Genomic DNA, 24,034 nt, shown 5'->3' with positions numbered 1-24,034 from the left:
AGCGAAACTCCATCTCAAAAAATAATAATAATAAATAAAGTCTATTTAAAAAGTGAGGTTATACTAAATTATTTCTGAAGTTCCTTCCAGTTCTAAGATTCTATTATTCTAATTTACTCTGCAAATCTAATTAAAAATTCAGAAAGAGTCAAATATCCAATCTGACAGAATAACTGTAATTAGAAATTCATTAAGATTAGATGCCGAAAAGACTTGAATAATTAAAGTCAAGATTCCCTGAATCTGGAAACAGAGAGATAAAATGGAAATGAGAATGTAGGAAATAAACTAATTAAGTGCCTCCTAGTTTTTCCTACCCTAACATTTCTTCTGCTTTTAGGAAGAGTGTCAGGCAAGTACTGTGAAGAATGCTAAAAGGAAACGTTTTTGCCATTTCAGAATCTAGCCAGTCCTCTTACAAGCAAAAAATGTCCAAATAAAAAGGAATTGTAAGTCTCTTCTTATATTGTCCTACCCAGAACCAATCTCTGTGCAATCTAGGCCTCCCTTCACCTCTCTAGGCAAAGAATACACTATTAATCCTTCTCATGCCAGGGAGGACAAAAAATTTACGCATTCTAAGGACTGGGCCCCAGGCATTCAGAGCAGAAGGAGAGAATGAGGAACCACTGGACTAAAAGTGTTTTGAGTTGCATATTCCTTTTATGTCTTAGATAATTTTACCAGATAGAAGGTACATATATAGAAGTGAGAATCATTTATGCAGATAAAGTACACGTGGCTGTGTCAAGTTTTCAATTCAATTCAACTAGCACCTATGAATGCACCTATATGTGGAGAACTTTCCTCCTGGCCCCCCAGAGCCATCAGAACCACCTGCTCTACACCCTGCTGGAGTGAAGGATACAAGAGTAAAAAGGCCTTCCCCTACAATTGTTCCTATCATAAAATTTTCATTCAGAGCACTGACGGTTTATTCTTTTCTTTCTTTGCTTTCTTTTTTGAGACGGAGTCTCGCTCTGTTGCCTAGGCTGGAGTGCAGTGGCACGATCTCGGCTCACTGCAACCTCCGCCTCCTGGGTTCAAGCAATTCTCCTGCCTTAGCCTCCCGAGTAGCTGGGACTACAGGCGCATGCCACCACGTCCAGCTAATTTTTTGTATTTTTAGTAGAGATGGGGTTTCACAGTGTTAGACAGCATGGTCTTGATCTCCTGACTTCGTGATCCGCCCACCTTGGCCTCCCAAAGTGCTGGGATTACAGGCGTGAGCCACTGCGCCCAGCCCAAGGGTTTATTCTTTAAATACCAAAATGTATTTATATTTTAGGCTGGTGCAGTGGCTCACACCTATAATCCCAGCACTTTGGGAGGCTGAGGCAGGTGGATCACGAGGTCAGGAGATAGAGACCATCCTGGCTAACACTGTGAAACTCCGTCTCTACTAAAAATATAAAAAATTAGCCAGGCGTGGTGCCAGCTACTAGGGAGGCTGAGGCAGGAGAATGGCATGAACCCAGGAGGCAGAGCTTGCAGTGAGCCAAGATTGCACCACTGCACTCCAACCTGGGCAACAGAGTGAGACTCCGTCACAAAAAAAAAAAAAAAAATTTATTTACATTTTAATGCTTTCAGAAGGAAGTATTTCTTTCTTTCTTTCTTTCTTTTTTAAGATAGAGTCTCGCTCTGTTGTCCAGGCTGGAGTGCAGTGATGCGATCTCGGCTCACTGCAACTTCTGTGTCCCGGGTTCAAGCAACTCTCCTGCCTCAGCCTCCCAAGTAGGTAGAATTACAGGCACGCGCCACCACGCCTGGCTAATTTTTTTTGTATTTTTAGTAGAGACAGGGTTTCACCATGTTGGCCAGTTGGTCTCGAACTCCTGACCTCAAGTGATTCACCCGCCTCAGCCTCCAAAAGTGCTGGGATTATAGACGTGAGCCACTGTGCCTGGCCCTAGAAGGAAATATTTCTTGGGAGGCTGAGGCAAGAGAATAGCTTGAACCTGGGAGGCAGAGGTTGCAGTGAGCCAAGATCGTACCACTGCACTCTAGCCTGGGCGACAGAGTGAGACTCGGTCTCAAAAAAAAAAAAGTATGGGCCAGGCGAAATGACTCATGCCTGTAATCCCAACACTTTGGGAGGCTGAGGCAGGTGGATCACCTGAGGTCAGGAGTTCAAGACCAGCCTGACCAACGTGGTGAAATCCCATCTCTACTAAAAATACAAAAAATTTGCCGGGCATGGTGGCAGGCACCTGTAATCCCAGCTACTGGGGAGGCTGAGGCAGGAGAATTGCTTGAACCCAAGAGGCGGAAGTTGCAGTGAGCTGAGATCATGCCATTGTACTTCAGCCTGGGAAACAAGTGCAAAACTCTGTCTCAAAAAAAAAAAAAGTATGGAGAGACTGAGATGAGATCAGTGAGGACGATTTCTTTGAAGTGAGCTGTTTGTTAAGCCAGGAGCCCATCCCTCAACTCATCAATAATGAAAAGACAACAACCCAATTTAAAACTCGACAAAAATTAGCCGGATGTGGTGGCGCACGCCTGTAATCCAAGCTACATGGGAGGCTGAGGTAGTAAAATCGCTTGAACCTGGGAGAAAGAGGTTGTTGCAGTGAGCTGAGGTCTCGCCACTGCACTCCAGCCTGGGAGACAGAGCAAGACTCTGTCTCAGAAAAAAAAAAAAAAGAGAAAGGAAAAAGGGTCTTAATAGATGCTTCTCCAAAGAAGACATGAAAATGGCCAATAAGCACCAGAAAAGCTGTTCAATATCATTAGCCATTAGGAAACGTAAATCAAAATGATAATGAGATACTACTTTACTCCCACTAGGAGGACTAGAATAAAAAAGGCAAGACAGGTAATAAATTCTGGCCAGATGTAAAGAAAGTGGAGCCCTCATATATTGCTGGTGGGAATGTAAAACGGCGTAGCTACTTCGGAAAAGTGTGGCAGGTCCTCAAAAGGTTAAACATACAGTTACAATATGATCCAGCATTTCACTCCAAAGTACACAGGCAAAAGAAGCGATAACATAGGTTCACACAAAAACTAATTGTGTACACCAGTGTTTATAGCAGCATTATTCATGAGAGCCAAATGGTGAAAATGACCCAATTATCCATCAACAGATGAATAGATACGTAAAATGTGGTATATCCATATAATGGCATACTTTTTGGCAATAAAAAGCACTGAAGTACTGCTTCATGCTGCAATACAAATGAACCTTAAAAATATCAGGCTCCAGTGCAGTGGTGTTTACAACTAATTAATCACAACCAGTTACAGATTTATTTGACCTATTTCCGCTCTGACTGCTTCATTTGACTAGATTTGAAAGAAGCCAATCACAAAAGACCATAAATTGTATGGTTCCATTGATATGAAATGTCCAGAATAGGCAAATCTATAGAGACAGAAAATAGATTAGTGGTTGCCTAAGGCTATGAGCAGAGTGGGGAGAATGGAGAATGACAACTAATGGATATGGGTTTCTTTTAAGGAGAACAAAAACATTCTAAAATTAGACTGATGATGGTTACAAAACCCTATGAATGTACTAAAAAACACTGAGCTGTACACTTGAAATGAGTGGACTGTATGTTACATGAATTTTTATCTTAATAAATCTGTTAACAAGAATAAAAAAAGAGAGAAAAAAAGAGCTGGAAATGTTCCCGAATGCTTCTCTAAAATTAAACACTCTTTTGTTATCCTCCATGTTACCTAGTGAGCTGCTGGATCGATTTACCCAGCCCCGATATTTTCCTTATTTCCTGCCTTTGAGCTGTACTCTATAATTTAGTATTAACAGAAAGTTAATAGACACAACACATCCTTTGTTATTAAATTTTACCCAGTGTTTACCATTTTCCCCCAACATACACATTTCCTCTGTTTTCCCACTGCAGCTGGCTGCCAAAACCTTGCAGAGAGAATAATTACCCTTCCGCCCCTCTTAGTTTCACGACAGTGCCAATCCTTGGTGCATAATCGAGTGTCTACAGAAAACTAATGGTTTGCTTGCCTCTCCAGGGGGCTTTAAATTCGCCAAACTGTTGACCAAACTATGAAGGTTTCCTCCCTCCTTTTTGGGGACCAAGAATAGGAGACATGGCAGGATTCATTATGTCCAGATCTCTCTGTTTTTTAGAGGATAACTCCCTTGCTAGAAAGAAATACTCGGTTTGCTTTTTTTTCTCCCTCTAAGTTTACTGACTTCCAAGGCATATTATAAGGGGTTTCCACCAAAATTTAGTCACAATTAGTCTTACCCCTATCCTGACAGTACTTTCAAGTCTTTCCAACATTCTAAACCCAACCACTTGGCAGTTTTTCATCATGCTATTTCTTGGATGGGACATGGTCTTTCTGAAAGTTAGTAGGCCACTGTTCTCTAATTTAGAACATCTGCTTTCTAGACTGCTCTAATAATTTCTTATCTCTCCATAATCTGAAAGTCTTTGCCTAGAAGACCGCTCTTTTCAGGAGTCTATCCATGAGGCATTAAAAAATAAAAACAGCATTATATTCACATAGTTACCATGTCATCTTTCAATCTCTGAGCAATCTGATTCCATATTTGTGTGCCAGGTCAACCCTTAAAGGGTAGACTTTATTTTTAAAAATAGTGAAATTAAATAAAAGGGTAGTAAACATTCCACTTTACAAATAAAGTGAGTGAGGCCAGGCATGGTAGCTTATGTCTGTAATCCCAGCACTTTGGGAGGCCAAGGCAGGCGGATTGCTTGAGGTCAGGAGTTTGAGACCAGCTTGGCAAACATGGTGAAACCCTGTCTCTACTGAAAATACAAAAATTAGCTCAGCGTGGTGGTGGGTGCCTGTAATTCCAGCTACTGCGGAGGCTGAAGCAAGAGAATAGCTTGAACCTGGGAGGCGTAAGTTGCAGTCAGCCAAGGTCATGCCACTACGCTCTAGCCTGGGTAACAGAGTGAGACTCTGTCTCAAAAAAAAAAAAAAAAGAAATGAAGTGAGTGCTATGGAGAATGAGTTTGCATTTTCTCTCTGTGAATCTACTAGTATCATGCAGAAAGCTTAAAGCAAAACAAAACTATCTGCCTTCTTATCTGAAAGAATGTAATTTACTTTATACCCTCATGTACTGCTGATGGGAATGTAAAATGGTGCAGTCACTTTGGACAACAGTCTAGAAGTGCCTCAAACAGTTAAACATAGAGTTACTATATTATCCAGCAATTTTATTACTAGGTATATACCAAAAAGAAATGAACACATAAATATACACAATAATGTATACATAAATGTCCATAGCAGCATTATTCATATAGCCAAAATGTTATTATGGTTATTATGGAAACAACCTAAATGTCCATTTACTGATGAACAGATAAAATGAGGCATGTTAATACAAGAGAACACCATTTGGCAATGAAAAGAAATGAAGTATGGCTCCATGTGATAATATCATGCTAAGTGAAAGAAGCCAATCACAAAAAAAACCATGTTGTACAATTCCATTTATATGAAATGTACAGAATAGGCAAAACTTGAGAGACAGAATACAGGTTAGTGGTTGTCTATTTATAGGGGACGGGGGATTGGTGGTGGAGAGATTTCAGAGTGATGGCTAAGTGGTGTGGGGAGGGTTCTTTTCTTTCTTTCTTTCTTTTTTTTTTTTGTTTGTGAGACAGAGTCTTGCTCTGTCACCCAGGCTGGAGTGTAGTGGCGTGATCTCGGCTCACTGCAACCTCTGCCTCCCAGGTTCAAGCGATTCTCCTGCCTCAGCCTCCCAAGTAGCTGGGATTACAGGCGTGCGCCACCATGTCCAGCTAATTTTTATATTTTTAATAGAGACGGGATTTCGTCATGTTGGTCAGGCTGGTCTCGAACTCCTGACCTCAGGGATCCTCCTGCCTGGGCATCCTAAAGTGCTGGGATTACAGGCATGAGCCATTGTGCCCGGCCAGGGTTTTCTTTTTTGGGAATAAAAAGTTCTAAAGACGATCGTGATGACAGTTGTACATACCTACGAATATACATAAAAGCCATTGATCTGCACCTTTACTTATTTATTTATTTATTTATTTATTTATTTATTTTGAGAGAGAGTCTTGCTCTGTCACTCAGCCAGAGTGCAGTGGTGCGATCTCGGTTGACCGCAACCTCCCGGGTTCAAATGCTTTTCCTGCCTCAGCCTCCCGGGGAGCTGGGATTACAGGCGCCCACCACCATGCCCAGCTAATTTTTGTATTCTTAGTAGAGACAGGGTGTTGCTTCGTTGGCCAGGCTGGTCTCGAACTCCTTACCTTAGGTAATTCACCCACCTTGGCCTCCCAAAGTGCTGGGATTACAGGCGTGCCTGTACACTTTATTTTTATTTTTTATCTTTTCGTTTTTTGAGGCAGCGTCTTGCTCTATTGCCCAGGCCGGAGTGCAGTGGTGCGATCTCAGCTTACTGCGACTTCCATCTCCCAGGTGCAAATGATACTTCTGCCTCAGCCTCAAGAGTAACTAGGATTACAGGCACGTGCCATCACATCCAGCTAATCTTTGTATTTTTATTTATTTATTTTGAGACAGTCTCACTCTGTCACCCAGGCTGGAGTACAGTGGCACAATCTTGGCTCACTGCAACCTCTGCCTCCCAGGTTCAAGTGACTCTCCTGCCTCAGCCTCCTGAGTAGCTGGGACTACAGGTGCGTGCCACAACATTCGGCGAATTTTTTGTATTTTTAGTAGAGACGGGGTTTCACCATGTTAGCCAGGATGGTCTTGATCTACTAACCTCATGATCCGCCCATCTTGGCCTCCCAAAGTGTTGGGATTACAGGCGTGAGCCACCGTGCCAAGTCTTTTTTTTTTTTTTTTTTTAATAAAACTAGTTTATGGAAGTATACTTTAAAAACCATAAAATCATTTATTTTAAATATACAGTTCAGTGAATTTTAGTAAATTTACAGATTTGCAAAACCATCACCACAGTACAATTTTAGAACCTTTCCTTCATCAAAAGATCCCTTGTGCTATTTGTAATTACTCCCTGTCCTACCTACTAAATTCACGTACAGGTTTTCGTATGAACATGTTTTGTTTTTTTTCTGTTTGAGACGGAATCTCGCTCTGTCGCCCAGGCTGGAGTACAGTGGCACGATCTCGGCTCACTGCAAGCTCCGCCTCCCAGGTTCACGCCATTCTCCTGCCTCAGCCTCCCGAGTAGCTGGGACTACAGGTACCCGCCACCACACCTGGCTAATTTTTTTGTATTTTTAGCAGAGACGGGGTTTCACTGTGTTAACCAGGATGGTCTCGATCTCCTGACCTCATGATCCACCTGCCTTGGCCTCCCAAAGTGCTGGGACTACAGGCATGAGCCACCGCGCCCAGCCTATATGAACATGTTTTCATTTCTCTTGGGTATATACCTAGTAGTGGAATTGCTGGGTCATATGATAACTCCATGTTTAACTTTTTGAGGAAATGTCAAACTATTTTCCAAAGCAGCTGTACCTTTTTCACATGAAATACAGTTTTGAAAGCTGTTTTCTAATGTAAAAGTGTTCAGCAGTAAATTATTATAAATATATTAAAATAAACCTTATTTATTATTTTTATTTTTTATAGAGATCGGATCTCACTATATTGACCAAGCTGGTCTTGAACTCCTACCCTCAAGTAATCCTACTGCCTTCGCCTCCCAAAGTGCTGGAATTATAGGCATAAGCCACCACACTGGGCCTAAAATAAACTTTAAAGAATATTTACCCTAATTCCATCTAGCCATAACACAATGAATTTCATTTGTTTTCCAAAAGCATATACCACATATATTTATAAGATTGTGATAATAAAGAACATAACACTTAGATTCTTAGTTTTCATTCATTTTTTTTCTTCCTATGAATAGAAAAGCAGTTTTCACTCTTGTTATATATTTATGTAGTCATTTGCAGGAATCATTTTTTCAGACTTAATTTGTTATGACAGTGATTACTATCAAAAGTTATAAAGTAGATTCAATTATCATACACTTTTAGGAAGGCTAGAATACTGAAAACACCCGTCAATTTCTTTTTTTGTTTGTTTGTTTGGAGACAGAGTCTCGCTCTATCCCAGGCTGGAGTGCAGTTGCACAATATTGGCTCACTGCAACCTCTGCCTCCTGGGATCAAGCGATTCTCCTGTCTCAGCCTCCTAAGTAGCTGGGATTACAGGTGCATGCTACCACGCCCGGCTAATTCTTGTAGTTTTAGTAGAGATGGGGTTTTGCCATATTGGCCAGGCTGGTCTTGAACTGCTGGCCTCAGGTGATCCACCCTCCTCAACCTCCCAAAGTGCTGGGATTACAGGTGTGAGCTACCATGCCCCGCTCCGTGTCAATTTCTTCAAAAGACATGCTTTTATCAGTGGCATTTGCCAGTCAGAAAATCTAAACTATTTCAACATTTAGAATAAATGATGTAATTAACAGAGTTTCAAAAATATATCAGTTTTTTCACTTAAAAAGGTCAGCTCGCCAGACACAGTGGCTCACGTCTGTAATCCCAGCTCTTAAGGGGGCAGAGGCAAGAGGATAGCTTGAGCCCAGGAGTTTGAGACTTGCCTGGACAATACAGCAAGACCTCATTCTCCACAAAAAGGAAAAACAACAACAAAAGACTAAAAAAGGTCAGCTTATAGTTTCTGGTTTTCATAGTGAAAAGATTCTGACAGCTTGGAGCTTTAGATTAGTTATTCCAATGCTTCAAGTGCTAATTAAAAGGTAAAATTATTTTAAAAGGTTGGGAGCAGTGGCTCACACCTGTAATCCCAGCACTTTGGGAGGCTGAGGAAGGAGGATCGCTTGAGGCCAGGAGTTCAAGACCAGAATGGGCAACGTGGAGAGATCCCCATCTTTACAAAAAAAGAAAAAATTTAAAAAAAATTTTTAAATAAGAAGGCAATAAAAACATTAGTGGCTCAGATTACCAACCTTAAACACATCCTCAATGCATCTACTAAGTTCTTCTTCTGTCACCAAAATAGTTCCTGGTACCATGTCACTCTCTGGAATCTCTAGAAAAACAAAAACAAAAACAAAAACACAAAATTACCCATATTTAGTGCCTCACTGAATAGAACATATTAAAGCTAAGGAAGAAAGTTTTACTAAAAAGATGGCTCAGTAAGTAACAGCTAAGATCAGAAAATTGACACGGTTACCATTGAACAATATACCCTTCATACACATTTCATAGAATATATGATGCCAGTGATTATAAACATGAATTGTTATTTTACATATCACTAAGAAAAAACACCAACATTGCCAATTAACCTATAACACATTATCACTTAGAATTTTCATTTTAGGCCAGGCACTGTGGCTCACGCCTGTAATCCCAGTACTTTGGGAGGCCGAGGCGAGCGGATCACAAAGTCAGGAGTTCGAGACCAGCCTGGCCAATATGGTGAAACCCGGTCTCTACTAAAAATATAAAAAGTTAGCCAGATGTGGTGGCGCAGGCCTGTAGTCCCAGCTACTCAGGAGGCTGAGGTAGGAGAATCACTTGAACCCAGGAGGCGGAGGGTGCAGTGAGTTGAGATTGTGCCACTGCACTCAAGCCTGGGCAACAGAGTGAGACTCTGTCTCAAAAAAAAAAAAAAAAAAAAAAAGAATTTTCATTTTAAACTTAATTGAATAAAAATTGGGGATTGGATAAATGAAAATGGCAGCGTTGGCCAAGTGCAGTGGCTCATGCCTGTGATCCCAGCACTTTGGGAGGCCAAGGTGGGTGGATCACAAGGTCAGGAGATCGAGACCATCCTTGCTAATACAGATAAAATCTGTCTCTACTAAAAATACAAAAAATTAGTCTGGGTGCGGTGGCTCACGCCTGTAATCCCAGCACTTTGGGAGGCCGAGGTGGGCGGATCACGAGGTCAGGAGTTCGAGACCAGCCTGACCAACATGGTGAAACCCCATCTCTAATAAAAATACAAAAATTAGGCCGGGCGCGGTGACTCAAGCCTATAATCCCAGCACTTTGGGAGGCCGAGGCGGGCGGATCACGAGGTCAGGAGATCGAGACCATCCTGGCTAACACAATGAAACCCCGTCTCCACTAAAAATACAAAAAAATTAGCCGGGCGTGGTGGCGGCGCCTGTAGTCCCAGCTACTCGGGAGGCTGAGGCAGGAGAATGGCGGGAACCCGGGAGGCGGAGCTTGCAGTGAGCCGAGATCGCACCACTGCACTCCAGCCTGGGCGACAGAGCGAGACTCCGCCTCAAAAAAAAAAAAAAAAAAAAAAAAAAAAAAAAAAAAAAAAATTAGCCAGGCGTGGTGGCCTGCGCCTGTAATCCCAGTTACTCAGGAGGTTGAGGCAGGAGAATCGCTTGAACCCGGAAGGCTGAGGTTGCAGTGAGCTGAGATTATACCACTGTACTCCAGCCTGGGTGACAGAGCAGGACTCCGTCTCAAAACAAACAAACAAACAACAAAAAAAATTTAGCTGGGTGTGGTGGTGGGCGCCTGTAATCCCAGCTACTCGGGAGGCTGAGGGAGGAGAATGGCGTAAACCTGGGAGGCGGAGTTGCAGTGAGCTGAGATCGCGTCACTGCACTCCAGCCTGGGTGACAGAGCGAGACTCTGTCTCAAAAAAAAAAAAAAAAGAAAGAAAATGGCAGAGTTAATAGTTGTATCTAGGTGATAGGTACATAAGAGTTCATTATATAATCTCTATAGCATGTGTTTTAAATTTTCCCTTCAAAAAGTTTTAAAATAGTTATATTTTATTTTTATTTATTTGAGACAGGGTCTTGCTCTATAACCCAGGTTTTGGAGTGGAACTGTGCAATCATGGCTCACTGAAGCCTCAACCTCCTGGGCTCAAGTGATCCTCCTACCTCAGCTTCCTGAGCAGCTGGGAATACAGGCGTGCACCAACACGCCCACCTAATTTTTAAAATGTTTTCTAAAGACAGGTTCTCATTATGTTACCCAGCCTGGTCGCAAACTCCTGGGCTCAAGCGATCCTCCCGCCTCAGCAATCCCAGCACTTTTGGAGGCTCAAGCAGGAAGATCACTTGAGCCCAGGAGTTCCAGACCAGCCTGGACAATATAGGAAGACCCCAACTCTATAAAAAACAAAAATTTTTAAAAAGTTTTTTAAGTTTTACAATGTCTTTCTATTTATTTAGACATAGTTTTATTTTATATATACATATATATATATATATTTTTTTTTTTTTTTTTTGAGCAAGGGTCACACTCTGTCACCCAGGCTAAAGTGCAGAGGCGTGATTATGGCTCACTGCAGCCTCAATCTCCCAGGCTCAAGCGATCCTCCCACCTCAGCCTCCCAAGTAGCTGGGGCTATAGGTGCTTGCCACCACGCCTGGCTAATTTTTACATTGTTTTTTGGTTAAGATGGGGTTTTGCCATGTTGCCCAAGTGGTCTCGAACTCCTGGGCTCAAGCAATCTGCCCGCCGAAGCCTCCCAAAGTGCTGAGATTACAAGCATTAGCCACCATGCCCAGCTATGATTCTTGAATGAACTTTGGATTTTAAAAAAACAGCTCTAAAAGAAATTATTGAAAAAATTAGAGAAGTTTGAATGGAATTTATATATTATATCACAGCATATTGTATAAATGTTAAATTTCCTGGGTGTGGTAATTGCATTGCGGTTATGTAGGAGACTGACATTTTTCTTTGGAGATGCATACTGAATTATTTAGGGGTGAAGTGTTGTGATGTCTGCAACTAACTCTCAAATGCTTCAGAAAAGATATGTTTATATGTGCAGAAAGAGAGAAAGATAAAACAAATGTGGCCAAAATGTAAAGTTATTCAGTCTAGGTGATCTCTTTTTTGTTTTTTTGAGACGGAGTCTCACTCTGTCGCCCAGGCTGGAGTGCAGTTGCTGGATCTCGGCTCACTACAAGCTCCGCCTCCCAGGTTCACGCCATTCTCCTGCCTCAGCCTCCCAAGTAGGTTTCACTGTGGTCTCTATCTCCTGACCTCGTGATCCGCCCACCTCGGCCTCCCAAAGTGCTGGGATTACAGACATGAGCCACTGTCCCCGGCCCAGTATACTCTTCTTGAAACTTGTAAGTGAATTTCTCAAAATAACAAGTTGCCGGGAGGGGAAGGAAAACTAAAGACACTGAAATAACACAGATTTAAATCATTTAAACATAAAATACTGAAGAAGGTCCTTTAGAGGCACACCCAACCACCACACTTCCTCCTTTACCTGCTGTACTCAAACATCGATGAAGAGGAGCTAACACTGGCTGGAGCAAATACTTTGCTGCCAATTGTGGGCGTTCTCTTGACAAAGTTATAAAGGTAGTGGTGGCAACTCTCTGAAACTGTCGTGCTGTCAATTTATCCTGAAAGTGAAATAAATCCAGAACCTACAAAAATATTACAAGAAGTAAATGCCAGTTTTTTGCAAGGAATATGACATTAACTAAAAAGAAAAAGCATGAATTTTTTAAGCCAAAAAAAATAAACTCACTTCAATAACACTGATTCAACAGAATTCTTTTCTTAATTTAACATACCCAGGATCAAAGGGTAAGAGAGCTGAACAGGCAGTGTTTTTATTTTTAATTAAAAATTTGTTTTGCCCATCCCTCATACTTGCAGTGTTTTTATTATTTTATCAAATTTATAAAATACAGGCTCATTTTAGGCACATGCATAGGGAGTATTAATTAAGAAAACTCCTTCCACATTTTTCATGTATCAGATTAGGAAAGATCAAAAACTTTGTAACACATTGTGTGGGTAAAAATGTTGGAAAATAGGTACATAAAGCATATCAATCAAAAATTTAAATGCATAAAACCTTTGAACCAATAATTTCAATTCTAGGAATTTTTCCTATGGTAATACTGGTAGTTATGTACAAAGACTTAGGGATATTAACTGTAGTGTAATTTGTAATAGAAAAAGAATGGAAAGAACTCAAATGTCCATCAATAGCAATGTACTATAATAAATTATAGTACATTAATATGATGAAATATCATGTACCCATGAAAATGAATGAAATGATCTCCAAGGTACACTATTTTTTTTCTTTTTTTTTAGATGGAATCTCGCTCTGTCATCCAGGCTGGAGTGCATTGGTATGAACTCGGCTCACTGCAACATCTGCCTCCCGGGTTCAAGTGATTCTCTATCCTCAGCTTCCTGAGTAGCTAGGACTACAGGTGTGCACCACCACACCTGGCCGATTTTTGTATTTTTAGTAGAGACGGGGTTTCTCCATGTTGGCCAGGCTGGTCTCGAACTCCTGTCCTCAAGTGATCTGCCCGCCTCAGCCTCCCAAACTGCTGGGATTACAGGAGTGAGCCATTGTACCTGGCCAAAGTACACTATCAATGAAAAAAAGCAAAATGAAAGAGAGCATGCTGCATGCTATCATTTAGATAGAAATTAGCACTGGCCTTGTGTGGTGGCTCACGCCTGTAATCCCAGCACTTTGGGTGGATCACCTGAGGTCGGGAGTTCGAGACCAGCCTGACCAACATGGAGAAACTCCATCTCTACTAAAAATACAAAATTAGCCAGGCCTCGTGGCGCATGCCTGTAATCCCAGCTACTCAGGAGGCTGAGGCAGGAGAATTGCTTGAACCCGGGAGGTGGAGGTTGTGGTGAGCCGAAAGCTCGCCATTGCACTCCAGCCTGGGCAACAAGAGCAAAACTCTCTCTCAAAAAAAAGAATTAGCATTAATTTTACCATCATATGTGTATATGTTAATGTATATATGTATTTACGTGTGTATGCACATACACGTTAATACACATATACATTAACATATACACATATGGTGGTATATGCATAATACACAGAATATCTCTGGAAAGAAATTCATAGCAGTGACTACCTCTGAGGGACTGGAGAACAGGAATGGGAGACTTACATTTTGGTTTACTCTTGTATGCTTTTTAAATTGTTTGCCATGTTAATTTACCTTGTTTATTTAATATCTACCTTTAAATATCTACCAATATTATACTTGAGTTCCATTCCTGTGCAGTAAGAAAAAACTCAGAGGAAAAAAACTAATTAAAAACACATGGAGAGAAAAGATAATGAACAAGATGAAACTTGAGTTTCGTATTCTAGCTCTGAGAGCGAGCTGGGCCAATCATTCAATAGTGGTAAGGCATTCTTTTTTTTTTTTTTGAGACGGAGTTTCACTCTTGTCGCCCAGGCTGGAGTGTAATGGCTCAATCTCGGCTCACGGCAACCTCCACCTCCGGGGTTCAAGCAATTCTCCTGCCTCAGCCTCTTAAGTAGCTGGGATTACAAGCATGTGCCACCACACTCAGCTAATTTTGCATTTTTTTTACTGGAGACGGGGTTTCTCCATGTTGGTCAGGCTAGTCTTGAACTCCCGATCTCAGGTGATCCGCCCACCTCGGCCTCCCAAAGTGCTGGGATTACAGGTGTGAGCTACTGCGCCTGGCCTCACCGTTCTTAAACTGAACAATTAGGTCAGTCTCTTCCACAGGTTTTTATTCATTTATTAAGAAGACTCCTCACTAAACAATAAACTTAAATATTATACTGCTTTTATCTCAATCCTAGAGGAACATTAAAAGTCCTCTTTCTGTACATAAGCTGATAATCCTCAAATGGTCAACAGAAACAAAATGATGTACCTGGGCGCAGATGTCCCGGTAGTAACTCTCTGGTGAAAGAGACTGCTGGGGACAAGAGGCCAAAATCGTTGCGATCAGGTCACACTTCTTCCAGTCAGCAGCCGTCGCCTCAGCATCACTTCCACCAGCTGCCCCTGCTGGTACAATGGAGAGAGATGTCAGCAGCTCACAGCAAATCCCCACAGAAGGTCCCACATAACACATTTGTCTTAAAATTCAGGGTAAAATGCATTTATCTTCTCTATTGAAGATAGCTTATTTTTTTTCTATAAGATAATCTACCCTTCTATACTTTCCTTTTTATGTTATTTCATATTTGTTTATTATTATTATATTTTTGAGACAGAGTCTTGTTCTGTCGCCCAGGCTGGAATGAAGTGGCATGATCTCAGCTCACTGCAACCTCTGCCTCCCAGGTTCAAGATATTCTCTTGCCTCAGCCTCCCGAGTAGCTGGGATTACAGGCATACACCACCATGCCCAGGTAATTTCTTTCTATTTTTAGTACAGACGGGGTTTTGCCATGTTGACCAGGCTGGTCTCGAATTCTGACCTCAAGGTGATCTGCCCACCTCGGCCTCCAAAGTGGTGTGATGACAGGCATGAGCCACCGTGCCCAGCCTATACTTTCCTTTTGATGCTAGTTTCTGGGAAATTCAGAGAAAAACTAGCACTTAGTCACTATAATGATATTATTCATATAACTAGAATACTAGCTTCACCATGTTTATTACTATTATTATTATTCTGTCTCCTTGTATGTATCATTTCATCTAAACTGTCTTAAGCCACAGCCGTAGAGTGACAGGGACCAGAATTACTTTACCATCTTAAGCAATTATAAAATTGGACAAAATATATAAACAGTGGTTTCCAGACAATGCACAACAAGCAGCCCAGGGCACTGATCCCTGAGAGAAGGGAAGCAAACAAACTGAGCTTGACAAGTGCCCTTGTTCACCGCCTGGAGAGTTTTCAGGCGATAGCAAAAGCAGCCCAAATGAAGCCTGGCATCTTGGTGAGTGGAAGAAACATAGTTCAGAGTTCAGGGAGGCCAACGCAGCTGGAATTTTCAGGGCAAAAAATACCAGAGAGGAGGAAGTTACACATAGAGAGAGTTCCAAAGATCTGCAAAAGGGTCCTTTCTCAGGTCTTTGGTAGAGTATGATACCTGTATGTGTGAGGAAAATACCAAAGCCTGGGGCAATAACCAACAGAAAAGAGTAGGTGGGAACAACCCCCATGGTTCATAATGGCTGGGAATAGTTGTGTTCCCACTAGCCAGCCTGGGAGGATCTCCTAATACACAGGGCAACAACTAGAATTCTCAGAAGTGTATTGTCTTAGTACAATCTGTATTGTTACACTTAGTACAATACACTTAGTATAATACAATAAGGGGTTAAATTACCTTAAAGGTTGCTGTAGAACCACACTAACACAGCTGAAAAGCCAGGATCAAATGAACTAAACTAATTATAAGTAACTTAACTGCATTCCAGAACAAAGTCCAACCAAGGAATATAAAAATCTGGCACTCAGCAATGTAAAATAAAAATGTTCAGCATCCAGTCAAAAATTACCAGGCATATCCATATAAGGAAATATTATTCAGTCATAAAAAGGAATAATGTTTATGGAGGACTGATTCATTCATGTTATAACACGACTAAACCTTGGCTGGGTGCAGTGGCTCACACTAGCACTTTGGGAAGCCGAGGCAGGTGGATCACCTGAGGTCAGGAGTTTGAGACCAGCCCGGCCAACATGATGAAACCCCGCCTCTACTAAAAATACAAAAATTAGCCAGGTGTGATGACACGTGCCTGTAATCCCAGCTACTTGGGAGGCTGAGGCAGGAGAATCGCTTGAACCTGGGAGAAGGAGGCTGTGGTAAGCTGAGATCACACCATTGCACTCCAGCCTGGGTAACAACAGCAAAACTCCATCTCAAAAACAAATGAACAAACAAACAACATGAATAAACCTCAAAAACATTATGTGAAGTAAAGGAAGCCAGATACAAAAACCATATATTGTATGAAATGCCAATACGGGTAAATCCAAAGACACCAGGAAGTGAACTAGTACTTACCAGAGTCTGAGAGGAGGGGAGAATGAGGAGTGGTGATTGCTAGTGAGTATGAGGGCTTCTTTGGGGGGATATGGGGAGAGGGTTGATAAAAATGTTGGAAATAGATATTGGTGATGATTGCACAACTCTGTGAATATACTAAACACCACCAAACTGTACTCTTTAAAAAAAAAGTGACTTCTGGCCAGGTGTGGTGGTTCACTCCTGTAATACCAGCACTTTGGGAGGCCGAGGCAGGTGGATCACCTGAGGATAGGGGTCCAAGACCAGCCTGGCCAACATGGTGAAACCCCATCTCTACTAAAAATTTTTTTTAAAATTAGCTGGGTGTGGTGGCATGCACCTGTAGTCCCAGGTACTCGGGAAGCTGAGGCAAGAGAATCTCTTGAACACGGGAGACGGAAGTTGTAGTGAGCTGAGATCGCGCCACTGCACTCCAGCCTGGGAGATTGCAGTGAGCTGAGATTGCGTCACCGCACTCCAGCCTGGGCGACAGAGTGAGACTCTGTCTCAAAAAAATAAATAAATAAAAAATAAAAAGTGGCTTCTATGGTATGTGAACAACATCTAAAAAAAAAAAAAAATTACCAGGCATGCAATGAAGGAAAACAATATGGCTTATAATTAGAAGAAAAAAATCAACAGAACAGGCTGTGGGCGGTGGCTCATGTCTGTAATCCCAGAACTTTGGGAGTCCAAGGCGGGCGGATCACCTGAGGTCAGGAGTTCAAGACCAGCCTGGCCAACATGGTGAAACACTGTCACTACTAAAAATACAAAAATTAGCCGGGCATGAGGATGCACACCTGTAGTCCCAGCTACTTGGGAGGCTGAGGCAGGAGAATCTCTTGAACCTGGGAGGTGGAGGTTGCAGTGAGCAAAGATTGTGCCACTGCACTCCAGCCTGGGTGACACAGCAAGACTCCGTCTCAAAAAAAAAAAAAAGAAAAAAACCAATAGAACAGACCCCAAAAAACAGAGATGACACAGAGATAACAGAATTAGAAGACAAGACCATTAAGACAACTTTATTTACTTTTTTTTTTTTTTGAGACAGTCTTACTCTGTCATCCAGGATAGAATGCAGTGGTGTGATCTTAGCTCACTGCAACCTCCCCCTCCCAGGTTCAAGCAATTCTTCTGCCTCAGCCTCCCGAGTAGCTGGGACTACAGGCATGCACCACCACACCCAGCTAATTTTTGTATTTTTGGTAGAGATGGGGTTTCACCATGTAGCCCAGGCTGGTCTCCTGAGCTCAAATGATCCACCTGCCTTGGCCTCCCAAAGTGTTGGGATTATAGGCATGAGTCACCGTGCCCAGCCTTTTTGATGTTTTTGAATGTATTAAAAGGAGATTTAAACAAAAGAGGGAGAGCTTGAGAAAAGATTAGTGATAAGCACATAGAAAACTAATCAGATATACAAAAAAAAAAAAGATTAACTTCAGGAAGTACAAAAGAGTATGTAAAAAAAAGAAAGTAAACATAATATACAACATAGCTCAGCTGTAAATAATAATTACAGAGTTACAGTAATATAAATACTAAATATTGATCTAACCAAAACTGAGATATAAATATACTAAGGAGATGGGAAAATACAAATGTACTTAGGGGAATGATGCCATTGTTATGAAAGAGAACAAGATCCTCTTCCACTCATGGTGAGAGGTAGATACATGATGCCTGAAACTGAAAAAATTATGAATTCCCATATATTAGAAATATAGAGGTAAATGGCCAGGCGCAGTGGCTCACGCCTGTAATCCCAGCACTTTGGGAGGCCGAGGCGGGCGGATCACGAGGTCAGGAGATCGAGACCATCCTGACTAACACGGTGAAACCCCGTCTCTACTAAAAATACAAAAAATTAGCCGAGCGTGGTGGCAGGCGCCTGTAGTCCCAGCTACTCAGGAGACTGAGGCAGGAGAATGGCGTGAAGCCGCGAGGCAGAGGTTGCAGTGAGCCAAGATCGCGCCACTGCACTCCAGCCTGGGTGATAGAGCAAGACTCTGTCTCGGAAAAAAAAAAAATACAGGTAAATACCAGAAAAAACTCACTGGAAGAGTTCAAAGTGGTTGCTTCCAGAGATGGGAAATGCATTGGAATGGTACCAAGGACTGCTATTTTTCACTATTAGTCTCACAGAACTATTTGACTTTAAATGATGTACATGTCTAATTTTCTCTAAAAAATGAAACAAAAAATATTTAAATTAAAAACTACTACCATGCTTAGCATTGACTTTTTTCCTATTAATGAGAACTTAGATAGTATAATTGGGGAAATGACTCTAAAACTTCATCACAAAGTTTGCGTCTCAATGGTATTTCTCAAAGGTATTTCTGGCTTCAAGAAAATTATTTTACATTTCACTTTTTTTTTTTTGAGACAGGGTCTTGCTTTTTTTGCCCAGGTTGGAATGCAGTGCCATGACATTGGCTCACTATAGCCTCGAACTCCTGGGCTCAAGTGATCATCCTGCCTTGGCCTCCCAAGTAGCTGGGACCACAGGTGGGCACCACCATACTTGGCTATTTTTTTTTATTTTTTGTAGAAACAGAGCCTTGCTATGTTGCCCAGGCTGCTCTTGAACTCCTGGCCTCAGACAGTCCTTCTGCCTCAGGCTCCCAAAGTGCTAGGATTACAGGTGTGAGCCACCACACCCAGTTTTATTATTATTATTATTGAGACGAAGTCTCACTCTGTCACCTAGGCTGGAGTGCAGTGGCACAATCTTGGCTCACTGCAACCTCCACCCCCCAAGTTCAAGCGATTCTCCTGCCTCAGCCTCCCAAGTAGCTGGGGTTAGGCACCCGCCATCAAGCCAGGCTAATTTTTGTATTTTAGTAGAGACGGGGATTCACCATGTTGGCCAGGCTGGTCTTGAACTCCTGACTTCAAGTGATCCGCCTGCCTTGGCCTCCCAAAGTGCTGGGATTACAGGCGTGAGCCACCATGCCCAGCCCACACCTACCTTTATTTAACATTTACTTTAGGGTTTTTACTTCAACTTTCTGTGTAATGTTTTCCCCGGATATTATAAATTATTTGAAATGGCTTACAATATTGTTCATTCAAATAGGCAGTGTATCACAAGTGTTTTAGGAAAAGAGCAAGAGAATTGGTTTCTTTGGAAAAGAAGTTCATTAAGGACCTCTAAGTTTAACCTGTTCAATCCCTGCAAGGACATAGTTGAGTTTCAGTCAGGTTTTAAAGGTAAATACTAAAGACCAATAATTCACCTCAGACTCTGACTCAAAGGAAAACAGATACCAAAGTCACAGAAACATTTTATTTCTTACCACCTGCTCCTTCCAAAATGCCCCGGACTACTGCCTGAACACCATTAGGCCTCATTAACCTTTCAGAGAGCAGCTGTCCACATAGACGCCGAAGCCAAGCTGGGGCCCGACACCTCAGCTGTGTCTTCACATCTGTGCAGGACTGAGAAAAAGAAGAAGGTGTGAATTCTGAATGTCACTGAAATAGATATGATGGCCGGGAACAGTGGCTCATGCCTGTTAAAAAAAAAAAAAAAGGAGAAGAAGAAGAAATAGCTATGATATGTAGACTTATTTATTTATTTAGAGACGGAGTTTCACTCTTGTCACCCAGGCTGGAGTACAGTGGCACAATCTTGGCTCACTGCAACCTCCACCTCCTGAGTTCAAGCAATTCTCCTGCTTCAGCCTCCTGAGTCATTGAGATTACAGGCACGCGTCACCATGCCTGGGTACTTTTTGTATTTTTAGTACAGACGGGGTTTCACCATGTTAGTCAGGCTGGTCTCGAACTCCTGACCTCAGGTGATCCACCCACCTCAGCCTCCCAAAGTTCTGGGATTACAGGCATGAGCCACCATGCCCAGCTAGACATTATTTTTTAAAAGTCCTGAGTCATACTGACAATTAACAGCGTGCTATACAGACTTCAAAAGAGCAACAGTTTTTCCTTAAAAAACAAAAAACAAACAAAAATAACTTTACAAAACCTTCTTCTGCATTACTTTTAAGAAAGTAAAAAACAGCGGAAAAGCAATGAAATTTCAAACTCATAAACAGACAAATGCATTAGCAATTAAAATGTAGATCTTGGGAACACAAGGTTAATGCAACCCATCTCTGAATGTAGCCCTGACAATCAAATCCAGCTTCCAAGGAAGATTCTTATGAACGTTATTTGCCACTAAGAGGGTGGTTCACGACAGGGAGGGAGCACTCCAGCCCTTGCCTCTGTGGCATTAGCAACTCTGATTCCTGTGACACAGTTCCAAGAAATAGTTGGATTTCTTTCTTTTTTTTTTTTTTTGAGACGAAGTCTCACTCTGTCGCCCAGGCTGGAGTGCAGTGGCACGATCTCAGCTCACTGCAACCTCCGCCTCCAGGGTTCACGCCATTCTCCTGCCTCAGCCTCCGGAGTAGCTGGGACTACAGGTGCCCGCCACCACACCCAGCTAATTTTTTTTTTTGTATTTTTAGTAGAGACGGGGTTTCACTGTGTTAGCCAGGATGGTCTCAATCTCCTGACCTCATGATCCGCCCGCCTCAGCCTCCCAAAGTGCTGGGATTACAGGCGTGAGCCACCGCGCCTGGCCAGATTTCTTTTGTATTTCTTTCCTGCTCCAGTGTGATCTGCAAGAAAGAGCTGGATTTCTTCAAGGGCTCCTTTCTGGGAGTTCTGTGGAGCCACTGTGAACAGACTTGGTGTCCCTTATTGTTGAGGATGGACTAAATTCACTTATTAGCTGGTTTTGGCATACACCTCTCAGCTCGTTCCTCTTCTATCTTTTGAGAGTGACTGCGTATTTTGTTCTGCTTTTTCCTGTTGGGTACTTTTCAGAGGCCTATCCCCTGCAGAAGACGCTGCAGTTTTGTTGCTGTCAACCACTGCATTTAAGTATGTAAGCATCAAAAATAGTAACAGAAATATTTCATCCTAACTCTCCTGCCCTCTCTCTTTTAGTGAATTATTACCATTTACTGAGGGATGATGGTGTGCCAGGCACATCATAAGTAACTCCCATATAATCTCAACAGGGACTTACAAGGAAGGCATTGAGATTATCCCTATCTTATGGGTAAGAAACCTAAAGAATGGAAAGGTTTACAAATTCAAACACCTGCACACAGGGGTTGAATCCCAGAGAGGCCTGATGGAAGGCTTACAGTAAGATTCTAAGGATGAGATGAAAATTACTCAATTAGGAGATATCTTTGTAGCCAGCCTCAGCTGGTCCTTGCTCCTGACCTACAGCTAATTCCTTTGGCTTCTCACTCTTTTTCTTTTCTTTTTTTTTAAAGACAAGGTCTCACTCTGTTGCCCAGACAAAAGTGCAGTGGCCTGATCACAGCTCACTGCAGTCTCAACTTTCTGGGCCTGAGGAATCCTCCCACCTCAGCTTCCAGAGTAGCTGGAACTACAGGTGCATGCTACCACACTTGGCTACTTCTTTTTTATCTTTTGTAGATACAGGGGTCTTGCTATGTTGCCCACGTTGGCCTCAAACTCCTGACCTCAAGTGATCCTCCTGCCTCAGCCTGCCAAAGTGCTGGGTTTACAGGTGTCAGCCACGGTGCCTCGCTGGCTCCTCACTCTTTACACACCTAGATTTATAACTAAAATGTAGGTGCTAAAAGCAAACAGACAATTCCATCTATATCATCAAATTAAATCATTTCAGATAAACATTTTTTTTTTTTTGAGACGGAGTTTCACTCTTGTTGCCCAGGCTGGAGTGCAATGGCGCAATCTCAGCTCACTGCAACCTCCATCTCTTGGGTTCAAGCGATTCTCCTGCCTCAGCCTCCCGAGTAGCTGGGATTACAGGCATGCATCACCATGCCCGGCTAATTTTGTATTTTTAGTAGAGACAGGGTTTCTCCATGTTAGTCAAGCTTGTCTTGAACTCCTGGCCTCAGGTGATCCACCCACCTCGGCCTCCCAAAGTGCTGGGATTACAGGTGTGAGCCACTGCACCTGGCCCCAGATAAACATATTTTTAAGAAAACAAAGAAACTATCTTATCCCTAGCAGAATATATACTACTATATGTTTGAAACAAAGGAACTAAGAATAGAACAAATAATATCTCTAGTTTTAATTTCTTGACTTCAAATACAAAGAATTAGTGTCCAGATACTTGTGCTGAAAGAACATTTTGTCAAACAGCCAATTTTTAGTTAAAAAAAGAGAAGATCTAGTTTCAGAATGAATAAAATATATCTCACATAAAATTGCCGTAAGTCTTAAAAAAAAGCGATCATAATATTCTTGGGAAAAGTGTCCATCATTTCATTAGAGAAAAGGTCTTTTAAATTATCCTAAGGGTCAGTGTCATCTAGTTTTATAAATATCATTTTATGATCTAAAAGATGAAAAAGGCTCAACTAGATCATTAAATAGGGAACTAAAGTTATTTAATTTTCTAGAGGAAGCCAGCATACCACACATTATATTAATGAGTCACCCCCAAGAGTCCCCAGGCCTGAGTACCTGGGGTGGTCCTCCCTGGAGGATAAGCAGTTCCCGGACTGCTAAGGGCTGATAGACTTGATCCAACATGTCTCTCAAGGCCCCCCTGGATAGGGTTCTTTCCTCTTCAGTTAGAACCTAAAAGAAATGTGCACTTGGCTTTAGTGGAATTCAAACCAGGCAGACAATAGAAGGTAATGTTTTACAACACTGTACAGAGATACTTGTGAGAGGAGCGGAAGGAAGGTTTCTACCCTCTCTTGATTTCCTTCCACATGGGGGAAGCTGTACTACTAAAACATTCCTGGTCCTCTCTCCATCTTGCTCACTCCACTTCTGGGCAGGTTATGAGACTGATCTTACTGCTGAGGGTGGAGTAAACTCACTTATTGGCTGGTTTTGGCATGCATCTCTCAGCTCGTTCCTCTTCTGTCTTTTGAGAGTGACTGCACATTTTCTTCTGCTCTTTCTTGCTGGGTATTTTTCAGAGGCATATCCCCTGCAGAAGGCGCTGCAGTTTTCCAGTGCTCCTTAAAATGGGTGATTAGTGAGAGTGTCTAATTCTGAAGAGCACTGTTTTGTCTCCCGCCAGGCGCGGTGGCTCACGCCCGTAATCCTAACACTTTGGGAGGCTGAGGGGGACAGATCACCTGAGGTCAGGAGTTCAAGACCAGCCTGGCCAACACAGCAAAACCCCATCTCTACGAAAAATACAAAAATTAGCCAGGCCTGATGGCGGGCGCCTATAATCCCAGCTACTCAGGAAGCTGAGGCACAAGAATCACTTGAACCAGGGAGGTGGAGGTTACAGTGAGTCAAAATTGCACCACTGCACTCCAGCCTGGGCAACAGAGCAAGC

The 24,034-nt window shown here is 42.2% G+C and overlaps 1 protein-coding gene across 6 annotated transcripts in view; it reads right to left on the bottom strand.

The window, feature by feature from the left end:
• LOC105491366 (transport and golgi organization 6 homolog) overlaps nt 1–24,034 on the bottom strand; it is a 252,083-nt gene that overhangs the window by 207,820 nt on the left and 20,229 nt on the right. For 4 of the 6 annotated variants that reach the window (XR_011616547.1, XR_011616548.1, XM_011757706.2 and 1 more), the window contains exons 3-7: nt 23,197–23,313; nt 20,007–20,148; nt 14,607–14,743; nt 12,181–12,343; nt 8,915–8,997 (exon numbers count right to left, since the gene is read on the bottom strand). Coding sequence is in view for 4 of the 6 variants with exons in the window: in XM_011757706.2 (XP_011756008.2) it covers nt 8,915–8,997; nt 12,181–12,343; nt 14,607–14,743; nt 20,007–20,148; nt 23,197–23,313 (642 nt within the window). In the remaining 2 variants the exon portion in view is untranslated. The remainder of the gene's footprint in view (nt 1–8,914; nt 8,998–12,180; nt 12,344–14,606; nt 14,744–20,006; nt 20,149–23,196; nt 23,314–24,034) is intronic. The other 2 variants (XM_011757707.2, XM_011757709.2) reach the window with 2 other exon arrangements.

The sequence above is a fragment of the Macaca nemestrina genome, chromosome 18 (genome assembly GCF_043159975.1).
Source record: "Macaca nemestrina isolate mMacNem1 chromosome 18, mMacNem.hap1, whole genome shotgun sequence".
NCBI lineage: Eukaryota > Metazoa > Chordata > Mammalia > Primates > Cercopithecidae > Macaca > Macaca nemestrina.
Note: the sequence above shows the minus strand (reverse complement) of the source record. Positions and strands in the feature narration are given on the sequence as shown.